Below are 24,202 nucleotides of genomic sequence, written 5' to 3'. Positions count from 1 at the left end.
GTAATCCTCTTGTAGTTGCATTTTCAATGTAACTTGCCCAGCATGTGTTTGAATACATGTAAAACTGCCAAATAGAATTTTGTGTACTGCAGCATGATGAGATGCGACTAAAAAATGAGAAAACAAACATTAATTTGGTTAGCACAGAACACATTATGCTGTTTTACAGTCCACAGTTTTATCAAGCACAATGATGGGACAACATTATAATGCACAACCCTGTACACTGTCCAACACAATATTGACTTGTAATATTGACTTTTCTGTCAAAGAAAATTTGACTTTAAATGGTTGAAAAAACTTTAGCTTTCACATCAGTATTAGTCAGTTTTGTTGTGTGTATGTTTCACACGCTTCCAGTTTTTTAGGTACTGTAAAGGCGGTTCTTATAATAAAAGCTGCTTTAATTACAGGTTCCCTATGCAGCCACACAAAGAATCTTTGACAAAAAGTGCTCAAGTTTAAAGCTGGCTATAAAGTCTAACCTGGCTTGAAGTTCAAAGCCTCTCATGTGATTTATAAACAATAAATATCAGTGCATAATATTTACATTGTTATAATAATACATACTGGTCTATATGAGGACACAGGGTTAGATTACCCTGTTAAAGGGGATTTTTACTTAGAACAACAAAAAGACTAGACATAAAGATAATCTCCTGCTTCTCTCTCTTGACAATCTTCATGTCATCTGGAAGCAGGGAGACTGTCAACCTGAGGAGAGGACGGTGTTGTCAGGAGGGGCTGAACACAGGCCGGCTGTCCTCTCACCCCAACAGCACACACGTCTGAACAGATTGAGCAAACCTCAGCGACATCAGTGTTTTCCTGCAGTCTGTCAGTAAAGTTGGACTTTTCCAGTGGCAGTTATATCCAGCGTGAAGTCAGCTGGCTGTGTTAAGACTGGGTGATTGTTCGATATCTTCTCCTGTTCTTTATACTTTATTCACTTGTTGGTTCTTTTTGTTTCTTGTTTGTCCAGTAATTTGGTCTCACACACTGGCGTGGTCCAGGTCTCTATCTGGCTGTATTTTCCTGTGGGAAAGAAACAATTCAAGTTAATTATTATATTTTTATAATATAATTATATTTTATTTAAGTCCAGCATAGTTGTTGACTGTCCATGATCGTATTTGTCTACAACGTTGTTCTGGACTTCAACATGGAAGTCTTCAGTGTCTTACTGTGTTTCACTGCATAATGAAATCAGTATAAAAAGTAGTTAGTTATTCATTTAGCCAACAGCACTGCATGTAGATGAAGACCACTGACACAAATTTGGTCGCATTGACTTTGGAAAAATATTTATGGAAGCATAGACAGGGTTTGTAAGGGTGCTGGTAATCCTTAAAACATCTTAAAATTGAACTGTGGCGATTTCTCTGTTTTTGGATAACGTCCTTGAAATTGTAACTGCATTACTCTTAAAATACATAGCTATTTGACTGAATAGTTCACTTTTTGGATAAATTAATAATAATACCCAGCCTCACTTGCCACACCAATCCATAGACAACTGTCTTGGATATCAGCCTGACAGGAAGCAGCTTACAGCAGGTATTTACACACAGGTGAGATAGCTTGCTCTAAGTGGGAGTGAATGAACATACTCGTGTTTGGTTAGGGAGGCCTTGTCGCAGGTGACCTCGGTGAGCTGCCCCCCCTCCTTAGTCTGAACCCCCGCTGTACTGCTTCGCAGAGCGGATATACGGATCAGCCTCACTTGTCTGTACACACGCACACACACACACCCCAAACAAAGGTTTGAAATATGGTTACAAGTTGAAGACAAAAACATTTTCCATTTTGAGAAAACATTATTACTAATTCCTACATACGCATTAATGGTCCTCTCCCCTTTATCAAGCAATTTCAGACCCTGGACTTTGTATCCAAAGAATTTCACAGCTATGAACATGAGCAGGCCACACTGATTTCTGTAGCAGCAGGCGGCGTCTACTACCAGGAACACCACCAGGAAGATGACCATGACGATGCCAATCACGGTGCCTTCAGTCATACTGCGACTGCTCACTTTGAGGGAGAGATGGGAGGGTCAAGATTTGCTTTCTAAAATTTTGAAATACAATATTACATTTGTGACAGCATTCCCAACTCACAATTGAAACAACATTGTCAGGCTAACAAGCTCAAGTGTATGGTGTTGGGAGGAAGGGGGCACAAACCAGGCTGTTCTTCATCGGTGAAGTTGAACGTGGTAGGTGGAGAGGAAACATGATCACTGACCGCTTTGACCTCTGGCTGATTGCCTGACCCAGAACACAGTTCTTTAAGGGAGATAGAGTCGGTACTGGGCGATAGCTGCATCTCTGTCCACTCAGCACCTTCGTTATTCTGAGAGAGTGTAAGAGAGGAGTGAAGGATGACAGACAACAGAAAAGACCAAAGAGGAGTCATTCACATGCACAGACCGACTCACACTGTCTCCTACCTGTCTGCATCGTATGGTGAAGTGCTGCCGAGGACTTCCGCCATCATCACTGTGATTAACGGGGATAGATAAGGAGTTATGCTTTGCCTTTTTCTCATCAACCAACAAACCTTGACTGCCTGGTGCACCTGCAGACAGAAGACAGAGTGAATGATAAGAACTGATGAACATGAACAAGAATAACTAATGATTTTATACTGTATACAGTCACGGCCAGCAGTTTACATACAGTTGTAAATAATATGTATATCATGGCAGTCATGAGTTACAATTATTTCTACAACACTATTTTTTTCTGGCATCCAGTGAGTGAAACAGAAACTATTCTGTCATAAAAAACAGTTTGGTTCTGAAAATGGATGTGACAGGATGTTACGCGCATCTGATAGTCCTATGGCTGCACGTTTAAGCACTCCACTTGACAGAACCTGTAAAGTTAAACTAAATTTGGTGGCTTACTGGCACAGACTTGTTTGTTCAGCACAATCCAAATGTTCTTGATGGGATTCAAGCCAGTGCTTTAGGAAGGCAATACCTTAACCAGTTTTGATGCGTCTTTGGGATCATTGTCCTGTTGGAACTCCAAGCAGCACCCGAGGCCCAATCTTGATGCAAAACATGCTTGATTGTAGACGCTATCACCTGTCTTCCAGCAGCTTCTAATTCATTGCACACTTGCTTTTCGTGGTTTTTGGTTGACTTTTGAGCAACCTTACCAATTTTCCGTTAGCAGCAGGTGATTTTGTGTTTGTGAGTTTGTGTTTCCTTCCTGATTGTGGCAGTGACACAACTGTGCCATGCACTTTATATGCACAAACAGTTGTTTGCACAGTTGTTCTCTGGAGCTTCAGCAGTTTTGAAATGGCTCCAAGTGACTTTCCTGATTTGTTCAAATCAATAATGTGCTTTTTCAGATCAGTGCTGAGCTCTTTAGACTTTCCCATTGTAATGCTTGTGGCTGAGTCACATTGGTGTATCAAACAAGCCCTATTAAAAGATGTCATCAGTTGCTATCAATCAGAATCACACAGAAGAAGTAAAGAGGTCATGCTACAAAGCAAATTTGACGAAACATTCAAAAATAACCAAAACTGATCGTTCAAGTTGCTGCATGTTTCTCTTTGACCCAGCATAATTGGTCACATTTTCAGAAGATTATTTATTGAACCAAACTTTTTCTCTAACAAATTGTTTTTGTTCCACTCATTCCATCACAGACAAATGAGATTTGTTGAAGTTATTGGAACTCAAGGTTGCCATGATATAAAAGCTCTTTACGCGTGTATGTAAAGTTTTGACCATGACTCTTTGTAGGCTAGATGCCGATTGACTGAAGATGTCTGTTTATTGTTTCATAGTTAGGTCACTGTGTGTACTTTACCCTCTGAGGATGGACGACAGTAGATTACATAGATGATGTCATAGAAACGTTGTGGTGAGGTTGGCATGAAGGTGAAAAAAAAAAATGGCAGATGAGGCAAAGCAGATTGCTAGATTTATTGCCCAGTAGCCTGAGCACTTCCTTGTACACATACTGTAAGTTTTACATCAATAAATGTGCAACATTTATGCAAACATTCAAAAACGGTACTTGCATAAGCTGCTTTACACACATCATGAAATTTGGGTTTGATGTGTGTAGCACTTACGTATTCCCAATGTGTGGACATTGGTTGTGTTTGAGAACGGGCCCACTCCCACTGCATTAACGGCAGCCAAACGCACTGTGTACAATGTGCACGGCCTGAGGGCAGTGATGGCTAAAGGATCTGCAAAGCAAACACAGAAAAAAATCAATCAATCAATATTTGTTTAGTGCCAACTCTCAACAAAAGGGGGGTACAGAAGCCTCAGCAATAATAATATGTAATGCTGTCCAGAGAAACTTTATTAGATATTTTGTGTCTAAGATGTTTAGGGCCCAGCACAATGACTTCTGTTTTGTCTGAGTTCAGGTGCAGAACATTGCAAGTCATCCAGATGTCCTTAAAACATGCCTGAAGTTTAGCTAACTGATCAGTGACATCCTGGTTAAGGGATAGTTATAATTGTGTATTATCTGCATAAGCATTAAAATTGTGTTGAGAGTTTTCTAAACATATTCCCTAAAGGAAGCATATATAAAGTGAATAGCATTGGTCAAAGCCCACAAACTTATGGAACTCCATGACTAACTCTGGTATGCATCAGGATTCATTGTTAACTTATACAACCTAAGATCAGTTTGATAAATTGGACTTGAACCAACTACCTGCAGTTCCTCTAAATGTTTGTCGTTTGTCTTTGTCGTAGGATGTGATGGTAAATGGTGCAGCACTAAATACTAACAAGACTAGCACAAAGATAAGACCTTATCAGATGCAATTAAGAGATCATTTGCAACTTTAACCAATGAGGTTTCCGGTGCTATGATTCACTCTAAAACCTGGAAAGTCATAGCTGATTGCCAACGGTTTGCTCAAGGGTCTGAGAGAAAAAGGGAGGGTCAGATATGAGCTTAAGGTTAGCTTAAACCTCTGGCTCAAATGTTGGCTTTTTCAGAAGAGGTTTACTTACAGCTACTTTAAAGGACTGGTATACATATATTGTGTTAATAGGGACAAATTGATGACGTTAAGTAGAGAAGTGCTGAATAAAGGTGGAACATCTTTAGGAAGTTTAGATGGAATTGGGCCTAACAGACACTTTCATGGTTTAGATGATTTTATGGTTATTTCTAAGGGCTCAGTGTTAGAGGCTAATATGGTAGCATCTGAGGTCAGAGGGTGATAAATTTTATCTCTAATGAGTAGAATTTTATCATTAAAGAAGGACATGTAGATAATCTCCAATGCTTGATTTATTTATTTATTTAAATTTTTTGTTCCTTTTTCGAGGGCGAAATAAAGAGCAAAGAGTGTAATAAAGTGTCATTCTCAAAGATCCACACTGTCAACAAGGTGATTTATCCGGGAGGGGCTACGATTTGCACAAGAGTTTTCTGAATCTACAAAGCCAACATCTTTTGCTGGACACTACCTCACCAGCCAGCAGCTGAAGGACGCATATGGCTTAACATGTCATCACTGGTCCGATTTGGCAGGGGTCTAGATAAAACTACGACTATTGTGACAAAATGTACACACCAATTCAATGTTAAATTTAGTGACTTCAAAGAGGTAAACAGGAGTCATTAATATCGACATGTATGACATGGCTGAGCTAACAAAGGTGTATTTATGGAGGGAAAGCAGATTAGGGAGGGGCACAAAAACACATGGGAAACTGAGAAAAATGCAGCACAAAAGCCCAGAAAACACATTAAGTGAAACTGAAATGACAGGACCATGCCAAGCAAAGGTTTTACCTGAGGCTGGAACCATGGCTTTCTTCCACTGTTCTGCTGCACTTTGCCTCCACTGTAGAACAAAATGTGTGATCGGTGTCCCTCCACTGATGGGCAGAGTTTTGAGGGAGAAGAGGACTGAGGACGGTTCAGGTGAGACTGACACGTCGTGTGGCTGACCAGGTTGGGCTGTGGGTCAGAAGGGAGAGGCAGATGAAGGAGGGAAAAAAACATTAGAAAAATGACAAATATATGCATGATTGTATGCAAACATGAAATCTACTTAAACACCCTTACTGTGTATTGCAACATCTTTTGATGCATTTCCAGAGGTGCTGACAGCCATGCAGGAATACAGTCCACCATCAGAGGGCAACACCTCCTCAATCACCAACGCACCATCAACAACATGGACATGACCAGAGGAGGCCTGACAAACAAAGGAAACATCCAATTACATTTAGACCAAACATAAGTCTCATAATGCTGAACAGCTTTGCATTGTGGCAGGTTGGCCAGTGTTGTACATTCCGCATGATGATGGTTTTGATGCTGTGGCTGATTGCTGTACATGTATGTGTGTGTGTGTGTGTGTGTGTGTGTGTGTGTGTGTGTGTGTGTGTGTGTGTGTGCTTAATCATATTAGATTATCTAGATTATCTATAGAGCTCATATTGTTCTGGGGATGATCAAAACTGCCTATGTGTGTGTATGTGTCTATACACTCTTACCACTGTGTGTCCATTGTGCTTGTTGAGCCAGTGCAGCTCAGGCTGAGGATGACCAGAGACGTTACAGGACACAGACACACTCTCACCCACTGACACACTCTGTTGCTCTGCAGACACAAACACCTCTGGGGCCTCTGAAATAAAATGATCACAACAGCAACCATGTCACTAAAATGTATAGAAACGCTGAGCAACACAAGTCCCAGAGTCTTTATAGCACAACTGGATAAATTAACATGTCAACATGGTTGAAAAGCAGGGTTTCATTTTTCATGATGGTGTTAACCGAAAAACAAATAGAGAACCGAACCAACTGAAAACATGAAGCAGGAAGGAATGTGTTTTGGCAAATATATACTTCTTTTACACTTCAAACTTGTCAAAATAATTTTTAAAAAATATTGGTCAATTAATGTGCCTAACCATATCAGGTTTTTCAAACCCCTGGCAATTTCATTTAATCTTGATGTGAAAAGATACTGACCATTAACAACTACAGATACAGAGAGCAATTTATAGATGGGCCTTCCTCTGATCTTGGCTCGACATTCGTATGTCCCAGCATCCTCTCTTTTCACCTTTTCAATAAGGAGTGTGTTATCAGGCAGCTGATGCATTTGGCCTCCCGCTAGAGTGAGAGAAAGAGGCAGACAGTGAGAGACAGAGAGAGACAAACATAAAAAGAGTCAACGCTACGTTTCCAAATAAAGTCATTATTTAGCCATTTTAATACAGACCTTTACAAAGCACACTGCAAAGCTCTTTTTGCTCTGCCATGTGGATGTTTGTATAAACCCACCCAAGTATATTAGTTATAACAGACACACATCTAAAGCACATTTCTGCAGGATGACCTGATGGGTAAAAAGAAGGTAGTCACTTAAATACAAACTATATTACTCTAAAGATGACCTGATGGACACAACCCTGGATATAAAGACCAAAAAGTGAACCATTAGTAGGGATTTCCTGCTTGTTTCTGAACCACTGAACATCCACAGCCGGCTGGCCGGTCACCAGGCATGGCACCACACCATCTGTGCCCTCCAGAAACTCGTGGTATGTGGGGGTTTGGCCAAATGATGGACCCTCTGACAAAAGAGGAGAAGCTTAAGTTGACTATACTGCCTGCAACAACATGGATGATTTCATCAAATTAAACAGGGTTTGGTTTATTAAAAAGCACCTTATATTTTCTACCTAAATAAAAGATCTGTTGGACTGGACAGGTTCAGCAACTGACTGATCAACTGATCAAAGTATGTGATGCAGCTGGTTGTTACGTACCGTAAACATACAGCTGCATCTCTGTTTCATCACTGTGTCTGCTGTTGAATTCATAACGACAGGTATACCTGCCCGCATCCTGCATCGTGGCCTTCTTAATGATCATTTTGGAAGCTGCTTCATCTTCCTTCAACACCTTTTCTACATCATTGATTTCTTTGCCATCCTTGAGCCACGTTATTTTTCCCTCTGCTCCAGCTGGGACAGAACAGGACAGGACGAGAGAGGGAAAGAAGGGAGAGACAGAGTGAAAAAAGCTGTGGAGGCCTTGAGCTTTAAACTGAAATATTTCATTTACATTGTCAAGTTTCATAACCAAATGCAAATGCATCAAATGCATATGACTCACCATTACACAACACTATGATTTGCTCTCCCACCAGAACATCTGGGTTAATGTTTATGATGTGAGTTCTTGTATCTGGAGGAGGAGAGGAGAAGATTCTTCTTTTTCTTTTGCACCTATTTCATCTTTCAATAAAAGGCATTTGAGAACCACACCTACACGCATTCATATTAATTCTAACCTAATATTGCACATGTTGGTCAACCAAAAGCATTTTTGCCACAAGGATTTCATGGTCTACAACACTAGTCTGAACCACTGTTTTGAGCAATGTGCACACTTTTCAAGCTTGAAAATGACAGTAGAACTGGTAGTTCTTCATACTGTACGTGTTCCCAACAGATTCAAATAGACAAAACAGATTTACTGCAGCATCTGCCTCACAACAGACGTATCCATTTGAGAGTCACAGTGACCATTACTGTCATTTTAAGAATTAAAAAATGGAGTGACGTACTGTAACTCAACTCATGTATCCCACATTTTGCTTTTAAAGTGTTGGTTCATCTTTCTACATGATGTCATTAAATCATATAAGAAGTTGTATAGCCATGTGTGTTTTAGTTTTTCAGATGTTCAAATCCCACTTGAAGATTTTTTTTTAACAAAAAGTGACAGATATTTTTTTTTCACTTTATATATTAGTTTTTGATGGCCAGCACTTCAAAATTAGCTACTCACAGTCTCATTAATTCAGCCATGCAGAATATATCAAACTGTATTTCTTGCTAAAATCTTAACAATGTCAGCAGATCTTACCTGTGCCATACATCAGCAGCAGCAGCAGCAGCAGCAGCAAGGCAGTCCTGAGGATCAGAGCTGATTGGTTCATGTTCACCTGGCTGCTGATTGATGATCTTATGACTTCGAGTCAAAGCTCCGCAGTTTGTCTGTCGAGTCTGAATGTTTTGGTTTTCCAGTCAGCGCAGCTGGACAGAAAGCTTCGATGCCTGTCTGATGAAGTTTCCAAACTCAACTTAAATCTGCCTGAACTCAAAGAAACCTCAAATATGTGTAACTGAGACCTGTGTACATCCACCGAACATAACTTTAAAGGGAGAGAGTCTGTGTCAGAGGTTATAAAGGGCCACGGCAGAGATGAGAGGAAATGAGAAAGGGGTGTGGAGGAGGGAGAGAGAGAAAGCATTGCTCTCACATAGTAGCTATAAAAGGAGCTATTTTTAATTCCCGGTCACCTGCTTCAAACGTACAGCTGCGGTATTTCACCCTCTCTGAAAGGTTTAGTTCAAACCCTTCTTACTATTTGTTTTATATATTTAGATTGTTTCTATGTAAATTCATTGTTGCAAGTTGTTAAAATTGTAAAGACTGAAATAATTACGAACACCTACATATTTATTTACCCATATATTCAACATTCCTCAGTTGCATTGTTGCATTCCTTTGTTACACACATACAAAATATGACTTTTGGATGTATATACTGTAACTCTGAGAACAACCCACATTTGAGCAAAGCTGGGACAACAGTCTTCCAGCAGGTTTAAATGTTTTATACCAGATCTTGTCAACACAAAAAGTACTTTTTTGTTTTGCAACTTATTGCAAAGTTCACTAAAGTAAAAAAAAAACAAAAAAAAAAACAATGTCAATGCAATAGTGGCCATTTGGCCTTTGCTTTGTTGTCTGGTGCATAAAAAAATGAAGACAAATTGAAGACAAGAGTACCAAGATTACAAGGAAATATTACAACAAATAATTTGTCAAGTAGGTATGTATTGTTATTTTTATTTATTTGTTTATTTTTTTGGGGGGGGGGGGGTGAATACAGTGTTAACACTGTGGTGTGTAAAGCCCTATGTACACATAAGTAAGATGTTTAATTCTAATATTACAGACATGATTTACTCATTACTCTGATAATGTCAGTACTCATAATACATACATCACAGTGCCATCTGTCTTCCTTAAGGAATAAAATAGGGCAGAGGTGTGTACAGAATGAATATTTTTATATTGTCTCATAGCAGAAACATGGACTGCAGAAAAAAATGTGCTCGTGGTTCATGCTACATGGTTTTCACAGCCCACATGTTTTACAAATAACAATTAGGTGAGATCTTCACCCACTTTAGACTTACTTATGATAACTGTTTTTTTTCAGAGCTTATGCATCTTTCTGTTTACTGAATAACTACTTATAGAATGTGGCACGCTCCTGTGGCAGAGTAGAGGCTACAGTGACTCACTATCGCCCCTCAGACCAGGTTGTGAACAGAGTTACTGTTGGTCTTTCACGGACACAAATGGGAGGTGACTGACTCTGTGTTTGTTGTTTCTTATTTGTCCCTACCTATCCTTCGTCTGTTCCCTTTCACTCCCCACAGGCTAAAGCAAGGCAGACAGGCCCCGAAGGAAATCTGAGATCAGGCCATTGTTTTTTTCCTCTCTCTAAAATGGATGAAATTGTTCGTACAGATATGGACATGCAGTATGCCAAAATAAACACGTCCACAAATCACTTGCGCTGCAGATAACAAACTTTCACAGTAGCACCCATTCTGCTTCAAGGAAAACATTTTCTCAACACTGGAAAACATTTAGAAGTTTTGAGTGTCGTCTATGTCGAATACATCCATCACTTTTATATCAAGGGCTTTGTATACCTATTCATTGTGTTCATGTCAAAGTCAAACAAAGAAAAAAACACTTAAATCCAGTCAAAATTTAGTAATGTCACTGGTGTGGACAAATATAGTCAAGGCTTTCTCACAGTAGATCGCACGCCATGTTGGCCACCACTCACTGGCATACAACATGGCGGTGGAGTGTCTCTCTATGTAAACACTCATCGTCACAGAGGAGCTGTGCAGCACAGACATTCTGGCTTCTGGCCATTTCCCTCCACCCTTTCTACCTTCTCAGAGAGATCCCAAAGCTGTTTTTCATCCTGGTTCACATTCACCCCAGAGTTAACGCTTCCACTGCCATAGACCATATAAAGAAAACTGTAAAACACTAGAACTCATATCCCCTGACTCAGCCAAATTTATCCTGGGGGAATTCAACCCCTGCTCAGCTGAGAAGGGATTTCATATGTCACCTGCAAACGTTACACACTGGATAACCAAAGAACTCAAAGAAATTCTCAACAAAAAGAAAAGAGATTTCTCCACTGGCACCAATCTGAAAAAAGGAGGTAAACAGAGAGGTACAGCGAGCCATAAAAAATGCCAAGGTGAAGTATAAAAACAAGGTGGAGGAAAAAATTGCATAAGGAGATGCCAGCAGCAGCAGTATCCCCTGAGGAAGCTCATCCCTTTTGGGGTCAATAAGAACATTCTTCGGACATTCGTCATCACTTTCTCCATCACCTGCTGGTTCCACTCCGTAAGTCTGCAAAACAGGACATGCCTGCAGAGCACAGTCAAAGTCTGCTCTAAAACTGCCGGCCAGAGCACTTTCCACCGTGTGCCAGCAGCAAACACTGAGGACAGGATCCTTTCCTGATCCCTCCCACGCTCTGTTCCCAGCGTTGTAGTGGCACCCCTCAGGACGCCGGCTCCGCTGTCCGGGCTGCAGGACACAGAGGAGGACAGCAACCTTTGTTCCCAAGGCTGCCCACGTCCTAAACTTCCATCCACCCCTGGCTCCCCGCCCCTCCACGCAGGAAAACACTAAAACGGACCACAAGTATCCTGTTAATGGTCATTGCATTTCCCATTTCACCTCCCTCTCTATTGCATTTTCACATTTTCACATTTGCACACAACTTCACAACTTGCTGCTGCTTCTTCATGCAGAACCGGGCCTAGCTCAGTGCTACTTTGCACCGCATGTAAATACTATAGATGTCTTATTTAGGTTATTTAGTCTATTTCTATCTTTATTTGATTTCTTTTCCAAGTACTGACTTGTTTTAACATGCTGACTTGTTTTGTGTCTGTGTGCAACTAGTCCACGTGCCTTAAATTACCCCAGGGGACAAATAAATTATTTTTAAATTAATTTAATTGAAGCAGTTTTATGAAAATGTAAACACATCTGGACATCTTTTACATTTTACCATTATCTTGATTTGAATACTATTCGGTCCAATTACTGCTTCACTCTTAGTAATTTATGAAAAAAAAGGAGTAAAAAGCTTAATTATATATATTCTTCTACAGGAAACAGGCTTTTGGCTCTATTTAATTCTGGTGTCCCAGTGAGTAATGGCAGTGTGACATCGAGTCAGCATTAGAAATACCTGGACCCGGGTGCCCCAGTAGCTCAGGTAGAAGCGTGTGCGACTCAATAAAGCCATGAAAAGGCCAACCAAGATTTTCTGAATATGTCCTGTTCAGCTAAACAATGTTAACATTTATTCATTTTGTCCTGTTGATTTATTCTCACAAGTCAACTTTGTTTTAAGGCTGGTTTAAGTTAGTTTAGCCAAAATTAGCACTGTGATTAATATCACAGCCTACAGGAATTACAGATGCACCTTTATAACCAAGCTAGTTAGGTAGCACTAGTGTTGATGTGATACCTTATACTAATGATACCAGGTCCTGCTGGGTTGGTAACCTGTGAAAATAAGATACTCCGATTACTTTGTGGAAGTTAGCTTTGTGAGCAGCAATTTTCCAGGTGTTGCCAGGTGCAGTCGGGTTGCCAGTAAAGTTGGGTGTGAATCCTGTCCTCGGGTTCTCAGTCAGATCCACCTCACATCTCCACAGCTCTACTCTCTTCTGGCACCAAGGGACCAAAATGCCAAACTTGAGGATTTAAGCCTTATTTGACAAACCAACGGTACCACTCTGAACAACGCTGGACTCCAGCCCCCTAAAGCAGTTTAGCTCCACAGCCAGCCTTACAAAGAGGTGAACCCAACTATATGTGGTTAGTACCACTCCACCCACCACACCAGGCCCCCATCCTCACCCACTAAAGGTGCCATTCTACTGTATGTCCCTAGAACCAGTCTGCAATAAGATAAGATCAGATCAGATAAGATCTATCATTATTGATCCTCATTAGCGTAAATTCAAGCCTAGGCCCCTGTCTTTGCCTGGCTTCAAGAGGGGCCCCTGGTGTCCCATTTTCCAGGGGCGGTACGACGAGTTCTTGCTGCTCATGTTTGCAGGGAGGAGCATTGAAGCTGCATGAGATTATCACTGTGTGATAGTCACTGTTTAATGGCATCATGGCAATAACCAGTAATTATTATTGTTGATTACTCTTGAGGGAATGACAATGAAAGGATTTTTTTAATTGAACAAACTCTTTATTTTAAATCTTATTTTTTAAATTTTTGCACTGGAAGTTTACTGATTAGTTTTCTTTCCACAGTGATAGGAATGCAACCCAGCTGTAAAATGGTAAGCTGCAGTTATTCCTCTTTTTTTCAAACTGGATGATTGTTATAACTGAATGAGAGCGTTTGAAATGTGTTTACATTGTGGCCAAAATATCAGTGATGCATATGTGATCAGCGACCGTCAGACAGCAGTGTGAGTGGTTTACCTTTTGGCCAGAATAGAACAGCAAAAGTGTGATTTACCTCTTTGCCGTGTTTGATGTTTCTGCAAACTGGAGGAAATCTGTCACATGCAAGCTCTTTATCTAATCAGCTCCCTCTGAATGCTTTTTCTTCGAACATTTTCACACACAGTGGAGCAAACAATCACTAGCAAAGGCTGCAGGAAGTGATGGCTGCTTCACAATAATACTCAACAATAGTTTACTGGTGGGGCTTTCCTTGAGAGGCAGCAACAGGAAGTTAATGTTTGCATTAATAAAAAAAAAAACCTGTTTGCAGGATAAATGATAAAACAGATTCAGACGATGTGACGTGGGTTGTTTTGTGTGTTTGCAGGATGTCATGCTGTCTGATCAGAGAGGAGGGCTGTGCTTCCGTGGTCTCAGCTCTGAGCACCAACCCCTCCAGTCTGAGAGACTTGGACCTGAGCTGCAATCATGCAGGAGACTCAGGAATGTAGCCTCTGTCTGCTGGACACACTGGACACTGGGCCCTCTCAAGTATGCAGTGGACTCGGAGACGAAGAGCTGGAAACGTTCTCTGTCACACAGCGAACAGTAAATGACTCTTCATAGTCCTAACCACCACCAAGAAAACTATCCTCATGAGCTGGAAATCAAAGAACAACACTAACATGTTACTGTTTGTTTGTTTCATGATTTACACACACACACACACACACGCACGCACGCACACACACACACACACACACACACACACACACACACACACACACAAATGATCTCCATGGTAAATTCAACTTACTGACAGTTTCTTGCATTTAATTGAGTATAATATGATGTATTGTAAAGGCAATAAAAAAATGACACCATCAGCCTTTAGATTGTTTGTCTATAATCCTCACTTTCTCTTTGCTGTTCGGTCCGCCAGTGGACACAAAATCTCCCGAGAAGATAAAGGCTGACCGCCGATTCATTCCAGCCGGCAGCTGGGCACCATTTCTGTCTGCTTTTACGTCTCCATTGTTGTCTTAATGAAAGTAAGCTCACATTTTGTCATGTGTTGCTGGTACTCTGGCAAAAACAACAGAAAGTGAAGCAGGTGTCTGTGGAACAGGGGCTGTGGTGGCATGTTTGTGGTGGGTTTAACAACTCTCTCATGCTGCTCTTTGAAGATGAACCAATGCACGGATTAAAAAGAAAGCTTTGAAATGGAAGTACTGACTCTAAATGTGTGAGCTACTACTTATATATGCCCTGATGAAGACTGTGATTTTATTATCGCAAAACACTGGGCCTTAGAATTATTGGCTCATGACTTATTGATCACAACACAAAGTTGGACCTCTGTTTTCAAATCTCGTGTTTGTTTGGTCTTCAGGTCAATCCTCTAGACGGGTATTTGTCTCTGAACATGAATAAAATCAAACTTAATGTAATGGTCAATCTTCATTGACCTAGTTACCAAGAGTGGAGCAACAAGTTTAAAGTTTGTCCTGAGGGTGGCGCTACAGGATAGACTTTGGGGTCTGGGTGAGTACATGTACAAACGCTGAATGGAATTTCGTGCACTGCATCGCCGCCTCCTGGTCACTTCAGTTGCAGTGATCAGGGAGCAGGATGCACAGAAACGTTGGCACGCCGTGTCTTTTGTTTGAAGCATGTTACTGGCATCAGATTTAGAAGAAGCATGATATATTTTACAAAACCCAATTAGTGGATGAGGTAACCCATTCTTTTGTTTTGCTTGTTTGCTATTTTCAATTGAGCATATGTCGTTTGGCAAATTATCGCGTTCTGTTTCACTCATGTTTTAAACAATATCTCAACTTTTGGGAATTGAAACTGTGTTTACTACTTGCAAATCAAGTTTCTGTTGTTTTTTTGGTCACCTGCAGGCTAAATTTAGTCTTTTTAAAAGGAGCATGATCATCCCATGGATCTCAAAAAAGGCCATTGTAATTGTCATTATTTGCGCAGCCATTGAAGACCAAAACATTTTCCATTCTGTGTTGATGATTTTACTGTACGTGGTGACGAGATGCTACTATGAGAGGAAAACAAACATTCATTTGGTGAGCACAAATCACATAAAGCCGATTTACAGTTTATGTTTTTATCAGGCACAATAATGTGACAACGTTAGTATGTACAACCATGTACAGTGTTCAAAACAATATTACAACAACACCAACAACACACTGCATAGTAATGAAGTCTGGTAATCTGCAAGCATGATATACAAAACTTTCTATTTTCTTTAGAACAGACGAGTATTTGACTTAAACCATCGCCATTTAAACATATTTGATTACTGTAAGCAATAATATGACTTTAAATATATATATAATATTATAGGCACTTTAAAGGAGGTTTCGCATGGTAAGAGCTGCTTTAATTACAGGTCCCCTTGGTAGCCAGTGTTAGTGGCCATCCATGTTAAAATGATTTGACTAAAAGAGCTTAAAATTAAAATTGGCCCAACATGGCCAATATGGCTTGAAGTTCAAAGCCTCTCAAGATGTAAAATCTCTCGTGTAGTTGAAAAACAATAAATATCAGTGCATTATAATTACATTAAGCTTAGTCAGCTTTAGTTTTGCTGAACTGTACTGTAATCAGATACATGTCTTTATCAGGATACAATGTTGTTTAAACCCAAAAAAGAAGATGTTTAGCCTTAATCAACAACACAGTGTAACAAAACACTCTTAACAATAAAAACATATAAGGAAAACACAAGCAAAAACATGTTTAAATGCCAAAAATATGTCTGTAGTAGACAGGATATCTATGATAAGATTCAAAAAGCGTAAATATAAAATAAGATCTTGTGTCTGTGCACAACATTCAAAATACAGTAAACATTCATTGTGTAAATATGGGCATTTGAAGACAACATCAAAACGTTTACCCTGTAAAACACAGACATCAAGATTACCCTGTCAAGGGAGATTGTTACTCCTAAAACTACTCCTAAAAACAACATAATCTCCTGCTTCTGTCTCGACAATCTTCATGTCATCTGGAAGCAGGGAGACTGTCAACCTGAGGAGAGGACGGTGTTGTCAGGAGGGGCTGAACACAGGCCGGCTGTCCTCTCACCCCAACAGCACACACGTCTGAACTGATTGAGCAAACCTCAGCGACATCAGTGTTTTCCTGCAGTCTGTCAGTAAAGTTGGACTTTTCCAGTGGCAGTTATATCCAGCGTGAAGTCAGCTGGCTGTGTTAAGACTGGGTGATTGTTCGATATCTTCTCCTGTTCTTTATACTTTATTTATTCGTTGGTTCTTCTTGTTTCTTGTTTGTCCAGTTTTGTGGTCTCACACATTGGCGTGGTCCAGGTCTCTATCTGGCTGTATTTTCCTGTGGGAAAGAAACAATTCATCAATGAGATATTGGTAAAAAAAAAAAAAAAAACAGAACTGTATTGAGTAATAACTAAGTTCAAAGTGGAGTCACTTAATTCTTTACTATGTGGTATCCATTGGATTTTGGGTCTGAGTGAACAGTGAGCTTTATATTTTATTCAAACATAGTTGTTGACTGTCTCTATATCTTGGAGATGTCAACAGTTATATTTGTCTACGACTTCAACATGAAAGTCTTCAATGTCTTTCTCTCTTTCATTGCACAACAAAATCAGTATACAAAAGTATAGTTAGTTATTCATGTAGCAGTGCTGCATGTGGAGGATGACACAAATTTGGTCACATTGACATAGAAATATTTATGGTAGAACAGACAGGGTTCGTACAGGTGCTGGAAATCATTAAATATGCTTGGATATTAATGTGGTGATTTCAAGGTTTGAAAAGGGCTTGGATTTTACGTAAAGTGCTTGCAACTTGAAATTTTAACTGTAAGATAAGATACAACTTTTGGATAAGGAAATTATCATTTGCAGCGTAGCAAGCAAGTTGTCTGTAGGATCTATAGTCAGTTGTGTATGGATGGATCTTTCTTGGATATCAGAGTGTCAGGAAACAAACGAACGTACTCGTGTTTGGTTAGGGAGGCCTTGTCGCACGTGACCTCAGTGAGCTGCCCACCCTCGGTAGTCTTAATCCCTGCTGTACTGCTTCTTGGAGTGGATATACCCTTCAACTTCACTTCTCTGCAAACACATATGAAGGTTTGAAATATGATGATGACGACTTGATGATCATCCGAAAAGGTTTTATTTTTTCAAATTTGTGAAATGATTTTCCAACTGCTACTTACCCGTTTGTGGTTCCATCTCCATCTTCAAGCATTTTGAGGCCTGGGACTTTGTACCCAAAGAGTTTCACAGCGATGGACATGAGCAGGCCGCAGTGATTTCTGTAGCAGCAGGTGGCGTCTACTACCAGGAACACCACCAGGAAGATGACCATGACGACGCCGATCACACTGCCTTTAGTCATACTGCGGCTGTTCACTTTGAGGGAGAGATGGGAGAGTCAAGGTGAACCTGAAGCATTTGTAGTGAACAGTTTTGTGTTGAACTTCATCTGTTTGTGTCAGCACACAAAAACAAAGTAGAATCTTTAACAAACTGTGAAGAAATAGCTAATAATTTATATGTGATGATGTCTCTGTGCATATTATGTTGCAGGGATAGCTACTGAAGTTAGTAAAACTGGTGATATGCAGCCCTTTGAATGAATTTGACAAAAGGCCAGTTCTGATGTAATGCACATTTAACAGTTTATGCCACATTTCCTGGCTAATAAGCTCAAGTGTGTGGTGTAGGGAATTTGGGGGGGGGGCGCATACCAGGCTGTTCTCCAATGGTGAAGTTGAACATGGAGGGGAGGGAAGACCCATTCTTATTGACCGCTACGACCTCCAGTTGATAGCCTGACCCAAAAGACAATTCTTCAAGGGAGATAGAGTCGGTACTGGGCAATAGCTGCATCTCTTTCCACTCAGCACCTTCTTTATCCTGAGAGAGCATAAGAGAGGAGTGAAGGATGACAGCTAGACAACAGAAAAGACCAAAGAGGAGTCATTCACATGCACAGGCCGACTCAAACTGGCTCCTACCTGTCTGTAACGTATGTTATAGTGCTGCAGAGGACTTCCACCATCATCACTCTGTTTAACAGGGACAGAGAAAGAGTTGCGTTCTACTTTCATCTCATCAGCCGTCAAAACTGGACTGTCTGGTTCACCTGCAGACAGAGGACAGAGAGAATGATAAGAACTGATGACCACAAACAATAATAACTCATATTTGTACATATGTAGGCTACATGCAGATTGACTGAACATGTCTGTTTATGGTTTCATAGTTTAGTAGATCACTGTGTGTACTTTACCCTCTGAGGACGGATGACAGCAGATCACACGGCGTCATCAGCGTCGTGAATGATCATCAGGCGGCAGATGTTGATGTTACAGAAGCGTGGTGAGGTTTGCATGAAGACGAAAAACAAATTAGGATTGGTCGATGGGGCAGAAGGCAGATTGCTTGCTCGACATATTACGCACTCGCATGAATACTTGGATGTACACATGCTGTGCATTGTACATTAATCAATGTGCACAATTTACACAAACATACAGAAAGTACACATAGAAGCCACATATTCAGTTAGTGCATCGCAAAGGGCATGAAGCATAGGTTCGATATTGTGCAGCACTTACGTATTCCCAGTGTGCGGACGCTGGTTGGGTCTGAGAACGGGCCCACTCCCACTGCATTCACGGCGGCCAAACGCACTGAGTACGATGTGTACTGCCTGAGCGGGGTGATAGCTAAAGGATCTACAAAGCAAACACAGAAAGGAACAACATCAGCTCATGTGCATTTTTAAATGTTATTTAGGCATTTGTGACAGAATCAATTGTTTGATGTAAGCAGTTTGAAATACAAATCATTCAATGTCTGTTTTTTTTTCAGTCATGATTGACAACTGCAAAGCCTCTCTGAAAAACAAAGGTTTTACCTGAGGCTGGGACCATGGCTTCCTTCCACTGTTCTGCTGCACTTTGCCTCCACTGTAGAGCAAAATGTGTGATCGGTGTCCCTCCACTGATGGGCAGAGTTTTGAGGGAGAAGAGGACTGAGGACGGTTCAGGTGAGACTGACAGGTAGTGAGGTGGACCGGGCTCGGCTGTGGGTTAGAGGGGAGAAGCAGATGAAGGAGGGGAAAACAAATGTTTGAAAATAATTCAAATGTACTGAAGAGGGATGAGTGTAAGTTAATATGCAGTCTACTTTATTTTCTTACTGTGTATTGCAACATCTCTTGATGCATTTCCAGAGGTGCTGATAGCCATGCAGGAATACAGTCCACCATCAGAGGGCAACACCTCCTCAATCACCAACGCACCATCAACAACACGGACATGACCAGAGGAGGCCTGACAGAGGGAGGCACAAAGGAAATATCCAGTCATATATATACAGACCTGTAATAGCTCAAACTTCATGTAGCTGGAATAGCACAACTGTGATAAAAGTTAGACGGTAACATGGAGCTAACGGGCTGTCTGTCAAGTCAAAGAGGCCATATTGTTCTGGGGATGATCAAAAATGTGTGTGTATGTGTCTATACACTCTTACCACTGTGTGTCCATTGTGCTTGTTGAGCCAGTGCAGCTCAGGCTGAGGATGACCAGAGACGTTACAGGACACAGACACACTCTCACCCACTGACACACTCTGTTGCTCTGCAGACACAAACACCTCCGGGGCCTCTGAAATAAAATGATCACAACAGCAACCATGTCACTAAAATGTATAGAAACGCTGAGCAACACAAGTCCCAGAGTCTTTATAGCACAACTGGATAAATTAACATGTCAACATGGTTGAAAAGCAGGGTTTCATTTTTCATGATGGTGTTAACAGAAAAACATAGAGAGAGCAGAACCAACCGAAAACATGAAGCATGATGGTAGCGCTGCTCTCAGCTATCTTGTTGGTTGCGGTGCAGACGTACTCTCCGTAGTCGGCCCTGGTCACAGACCTAATTGTTAGCTGGCTGCGGTCTGAGTTAAAGTGATGACGTGAAGGATCAATCGAGTTGGGCCTGGAGGAAGGAAATGCAGAGCAAGATACACATTGAGTGATGTTGTGGAGATGTTATTCAGGTAGACTGAAAATAGAACATGAAGTTATCCAGATGTTTGCAGACACAACTTAGAGGAGAAGAGAAGGAAAGAGGCATGAAACTGGAATGAAGACATGATGTTATCGACTATATATCACCATGAAATGACACAGTTGTGTTGCTGATGATAGATTGTCCTGAGCTTCTAAACTTCTACATCAACGTAATGAAGTAAAGCAGTGATCTGTAATCCAAAAGTGTATAGAAGTCAAGCCTGTCCTCATCAGACAAAATGAGCACATGAAAGCAGCTTATTATGACCTATATTTGCTTTTGTTGTTCTGTGGCGACCTCTAGTGGCTGTTTTAATTAGTACAGCTGAAAAGTACTATAATAGTAACTTACTGATGGAGTGACATCACATACAGAAGGTAATATAAGTAGATTTATTATGTAAGTTATAGAAGTAACAGGTATCAAACCACGATGCTGTCCTAAATTTTACCAAACTGCAACTGTACGACGAAGGTCATGTATGTGTATGGACACTTTAACTCTGCAACAGTCATGTTGTTTTTGGAACAGTGATACGTATCGACCTCTTCAGTCATTTAGGCCTGAAGATGTGTTGGAAAATTCTACATACTGATGCAAAATTCACCTTTTTGAACAAAATCTTTGGGGAACATCATCAATTCTTTACAAGCCAGGACTTACACGGTCCAGTTGATGTTGGGTTGTGGATGACCGTCCACCAAGCACAGCAAGGTAACGTTAGATTCTGGTCCGGCCAACACTTTTTTCTGTTCTTCTCTCAGACGCGCAGTCGGAGGAGCTGCAGGAGGGAAGGTGTCTCTTAGGCAAATGTATATTCATGTACTCTTCAAATTCATCAAATTAAAATCTAAAATTTCTTTGTCTAGCATAGTACCTCAACATAACTTTCAGTTTGATGTCACAAGAACCAGGAGGCAACTTTGAGCCACAAAATGATCTTTCAAATATTGTCAAACCCCCTGTCCACTATTTTATCTTGATGTGAAAGAGATACTGACCATTGACAACAACAGAGATGGAGAGATTTTGAGAGATGGGCCTTCCGCTGATCTGGGCCCGACACTGGTATGTCCCAGCATCCTCTCTCCTCACGTTTTTAATAACAAGTGTGTTGTCAGGCAGCTGATACATATGGCCTCCCTCTGAAGTGAAAGAGGTAAAGGCAGAGACAAAGAATAAGAGACAGTTATATTTCTGAATGAAAATCCATTCATCAGCTGGACAAAGCAAACTGCAGAGCTTTTTCAACATGCTGCAACATGTGGATGTTTGTATACACCCAACACATTCAGTAGACCCAGTGGTTACTAAAGATCCAACTGTGGTCCAGGGGCCTGGTCCTACCATTAGTAAGGATTTCCTGCTTGTTTCTGAACCACTGAACATCCACACCCGGCTGGCCAGTCACCAGGCATGGCACCACACCATCTGTGTCCTTCAGGAACTCGTGGTATGTGGTGGTTTGGCCAAATGATGGACCCTCTGACAAAAGAGGAGAAGCTTAAGTTGACTATACTTCCTGCAACAACATGGATGATTTCATCAAATTAAACAGAGTTTGGTTTATTTAAAAAAACACCCTTTATTTCCTACGTAAATAAAAGATCTGTTGAACTGGACAGGTTCAGCAACAACTGATCAAACAAATAAGTGATGCAGTTGGTTGTTACGTACCGTAAACATACAGCTGCTTGTCTGTTTTATCAGTGTGTCCGCTGTTGAACTCACAATGACAGGTATACCTGCCCGCATCCTGCATTGTGGCCGTCTTAATGATCAGTTTGGAAGAGGTTTCATCGACCGGTTTCACCTTTTCTTCATCTATCTCATCGCCATCCTTGGACCACGTAATATCTCCCTCTGCCCCAGCTGGGACAGGACAGGACAGGACAAGAGAGGGAAAGGAGGGAGAGACAGAGTGAAAAAAGCTGTGGAGGCCTTGAGCTTTAAACTGAAACATTTAATTTGTATTATAAAGTTTCATAACCCATCATGTCAAATTGAAATGACTCACCTTTACACAACAGTAAGATCTGTTCTCCCACCTGAACATCTTGCTTACTGGTTACGATTGTCATCTCTGCATCTGGTGAAGGAGAGAAGAGTTTTGTTTTTCTTTTGCACCATTTTCTGCTTTATACAAAGGGAGTTCTACCACAGACTACTTCTAACACATTGGTCAACTAGATGGGTCTTTGTCACAATGTTTGTTAATGGTCTCCGACACCGGTCCGTACTAACGTTTTGAACCACATACGTAAACAGCCTGAAATGATAGTAGTTCTATTAGTTCTTCAGTATGTGTTTTCAACAGATTTTTAGTGGGGAAGGCCTGATGTATCTGTCTCACAACACACATTGCCATTTTGGAGACATAGTGATCATCACTTTGTAATATTTAAGCAGTTCCAATCTATTTAAATCATATGAAGTGAAGTGAAGTGATCCTATACAACTATTTTGTTGGTGTATCATACTGCATAGTACATTTTATAGCTCACAAAGATGTATTCCTATTTGAACTTTTAGAGTTGAAAATTTCAACAACAAATCCAACATTACCTTTTTTCCCTGTTTATTCAGATATGGAAACTTCAGATTTGTGGAAAAATTGCCGGAGTTATTGACTACTTACACTTAAAAGGTACTTCTACTCAAATTCCTCCTTATTTCAGCCATTCAGAATATATCCAAAGATTTAATTAACACACTGTATTTCTTGCTAAAATCTTAATAATGTCAGCAGATCTTACCTGTGCCGTACATCAGCAGCAGCAGCAGCAAGGCAGTCCTGAGGATCAGAGCTGATTGGTTCATGTTCACCTGGCTGCTGATTGATGATCTTATGACTTTGAGTCAAAGCTCCGCAGTTTGTCTGTCTGAAGTCTGAATGTTTTGGTTTTCCAGTCAACACAGCTGGACAGAAAGCTTCGATGCCTGTTTGATAAAGTTTACAAACTCAACTTAAATCTGCCTGAACTCAAAGAAACCTCAAACAGGTGTAACTCTGTTGTAAACAGCTGTTGTGTCCTTTCCCCCTAAGATAACGATGATGGAGAGAGGGTCTGTGTCAGAGGTTATATAGGGAGAGGGGATGGAGAGGAAACCAGAAAGGGGAGTGGAGAAGGGAGCGAGAGAAAGAGAGAAAGCTTTGCTCTCAACTCCCTCTTTTGACCCCAGCAGAGTTACCGTCGGTCACTCGTGAAGAGAAAAAATGGGAGGTGGTGACGTCCGTCCCTCTGGCAATCCTGTCCTATGTCTCTGTTTGTTGTCTCTCATTTGTCCCTACCTGTCTTTTGTTTCTAGTTTTCCCTCTCTTTTTTCTCTTCTTCTCCCTCTGTCTGTCTGTCCACCCTGCATTTCCCTTTCTCTCCCTCCGGGCTACCGAATGAAAGCAGGGCAGACAGCGCCCCAGGGGAAGAAGAGATGGGGAAAGATATTTTTATCACTCCATCATTTCTTCCTCTGTCATTTAAAAAAGGGTGAAATTCTTCTTTAGTGCACGGACGCACA

At 40.8% G+C, this 24,202-nt stretch overlaps 1 protein-coding gene and 1 long non-coding RNA gene across 7 annotated transcripts; one reads left to right on the top strand and one right to left on the bottom strand.

Moving 5' to 3' along the window:
- Positions 1-158: 158 nt before the first annotated feature.
- Positions 159-23,924, bottom strand: ncam3 (neural cell adhesion molecule 3). Of its 3 annotated transcripts, none has more exons than XM_037073916.1 (17): positions 23,443-23,775; positions 22,704-22,775; positions 22,364-22,558; positions 22,034-22,171; positions 21,688-21,831; positions 21,350-21,467; positions 20,457-20,611; positions 20,143-20,276; positions 19,808-19,940; positions 19,523-19,690; positions 4,102-4,221; positions 3,834-3,836; positions 2,453-2,580; positions 2,187-2,355; positions 1,839-2,034; positions 1,611-1,727; positions 159-1,035 (listed from the first exon to the last, which is right to left on the bottom strand). In XM_037073916.1, the coding sequence occupies exons 1-17, from the start codon at positions 23,504-23,506 to the stop codon at positions 993-995; spliced, it is 2,097 nt and encodes a 698-aa protein (XP_036929811.1). In that variant the 5' UTR covers positions 23,507-23,775; the 3' UTR covers positions 159-992. The 3 variants fall into 3 exon arrangements, with proteins under 3 accessions (XP_036929811.1, XP_036929814.1, XP_036929812.1); XM_037073917.1 differs by lacking the exons at positions 159-1,035; positions 1,611-1,727; positions 1,839-2,034; ... (2 more) ...; positions 3,834-3,836; positions 4,102-4,221 and adding exons at positions 15,668-16,955; positions 17,590-17,706; positions 17,814-18,009; ... (2 more) ...; positions 18,893-18,895; positions 19,221-19,340 and having other exon boundaries at positions 23,443-23,924; XM_037073919.1 differs by lacking the exons at positions 19,523-19,690; positions 19,808-19,940; positions 20,143-20,276; ... (5 more) ...; positions 22,704-22,775; positions 23,443-23,775 and adding exons at positions 5,799-5,966; positions 6,075-6,207; positions 6,509-6,642; ... (3 more) ...; positions 8,145-8,216; positions 8,901-9,202.
- Positions 15,198-19,978, top strand: LOC119005867. Of its 4 annotated transcripts, none has more exons than XR_005070606.1 (6): positions 15,198-15,311; positions 15,485-15,661; positions 17,843-18,036; positions 18,866-18,981; positions 19,477-19,654; positions 19,841-19,978. It is a non-coding gene; the product is annotated as an uncharacterized LOC119005867 (long non-coding RNA). The 4 variants fall into 4 exon arrangements; XR_005070603.1 differs by having other exon boundaries at positions 18,640-18,981; XR_005070604.1 differs by lacking the exon at positions 15,485-15,661 and having other exon boundaries at positions 18,640-18,981.
- Positions 23,925-24,202: the final 278 nt, after the last annotated feature.

Source organism: Acanthopagrus latus, chromosome 17 (assembly GCF_904848185.1).
Source record: "Acanthopagrus latus isolate v.2019 chromosome 17, fAcaLat1.1, whole genome shotgun sequence".
Taxonomy (NCBI): domain Eukaryota; kingdom Metazoa; phylum Chordata; class Actinopteri; order Spariformes; family Sparidae; genus Acanthopagrus; species Acanthopagrus latus.
The sequence above is the reverse complement of the archived record's forward strand: the minus strand, read 5'-3'. Positions and strand labels throughout refer to the sequence as shown.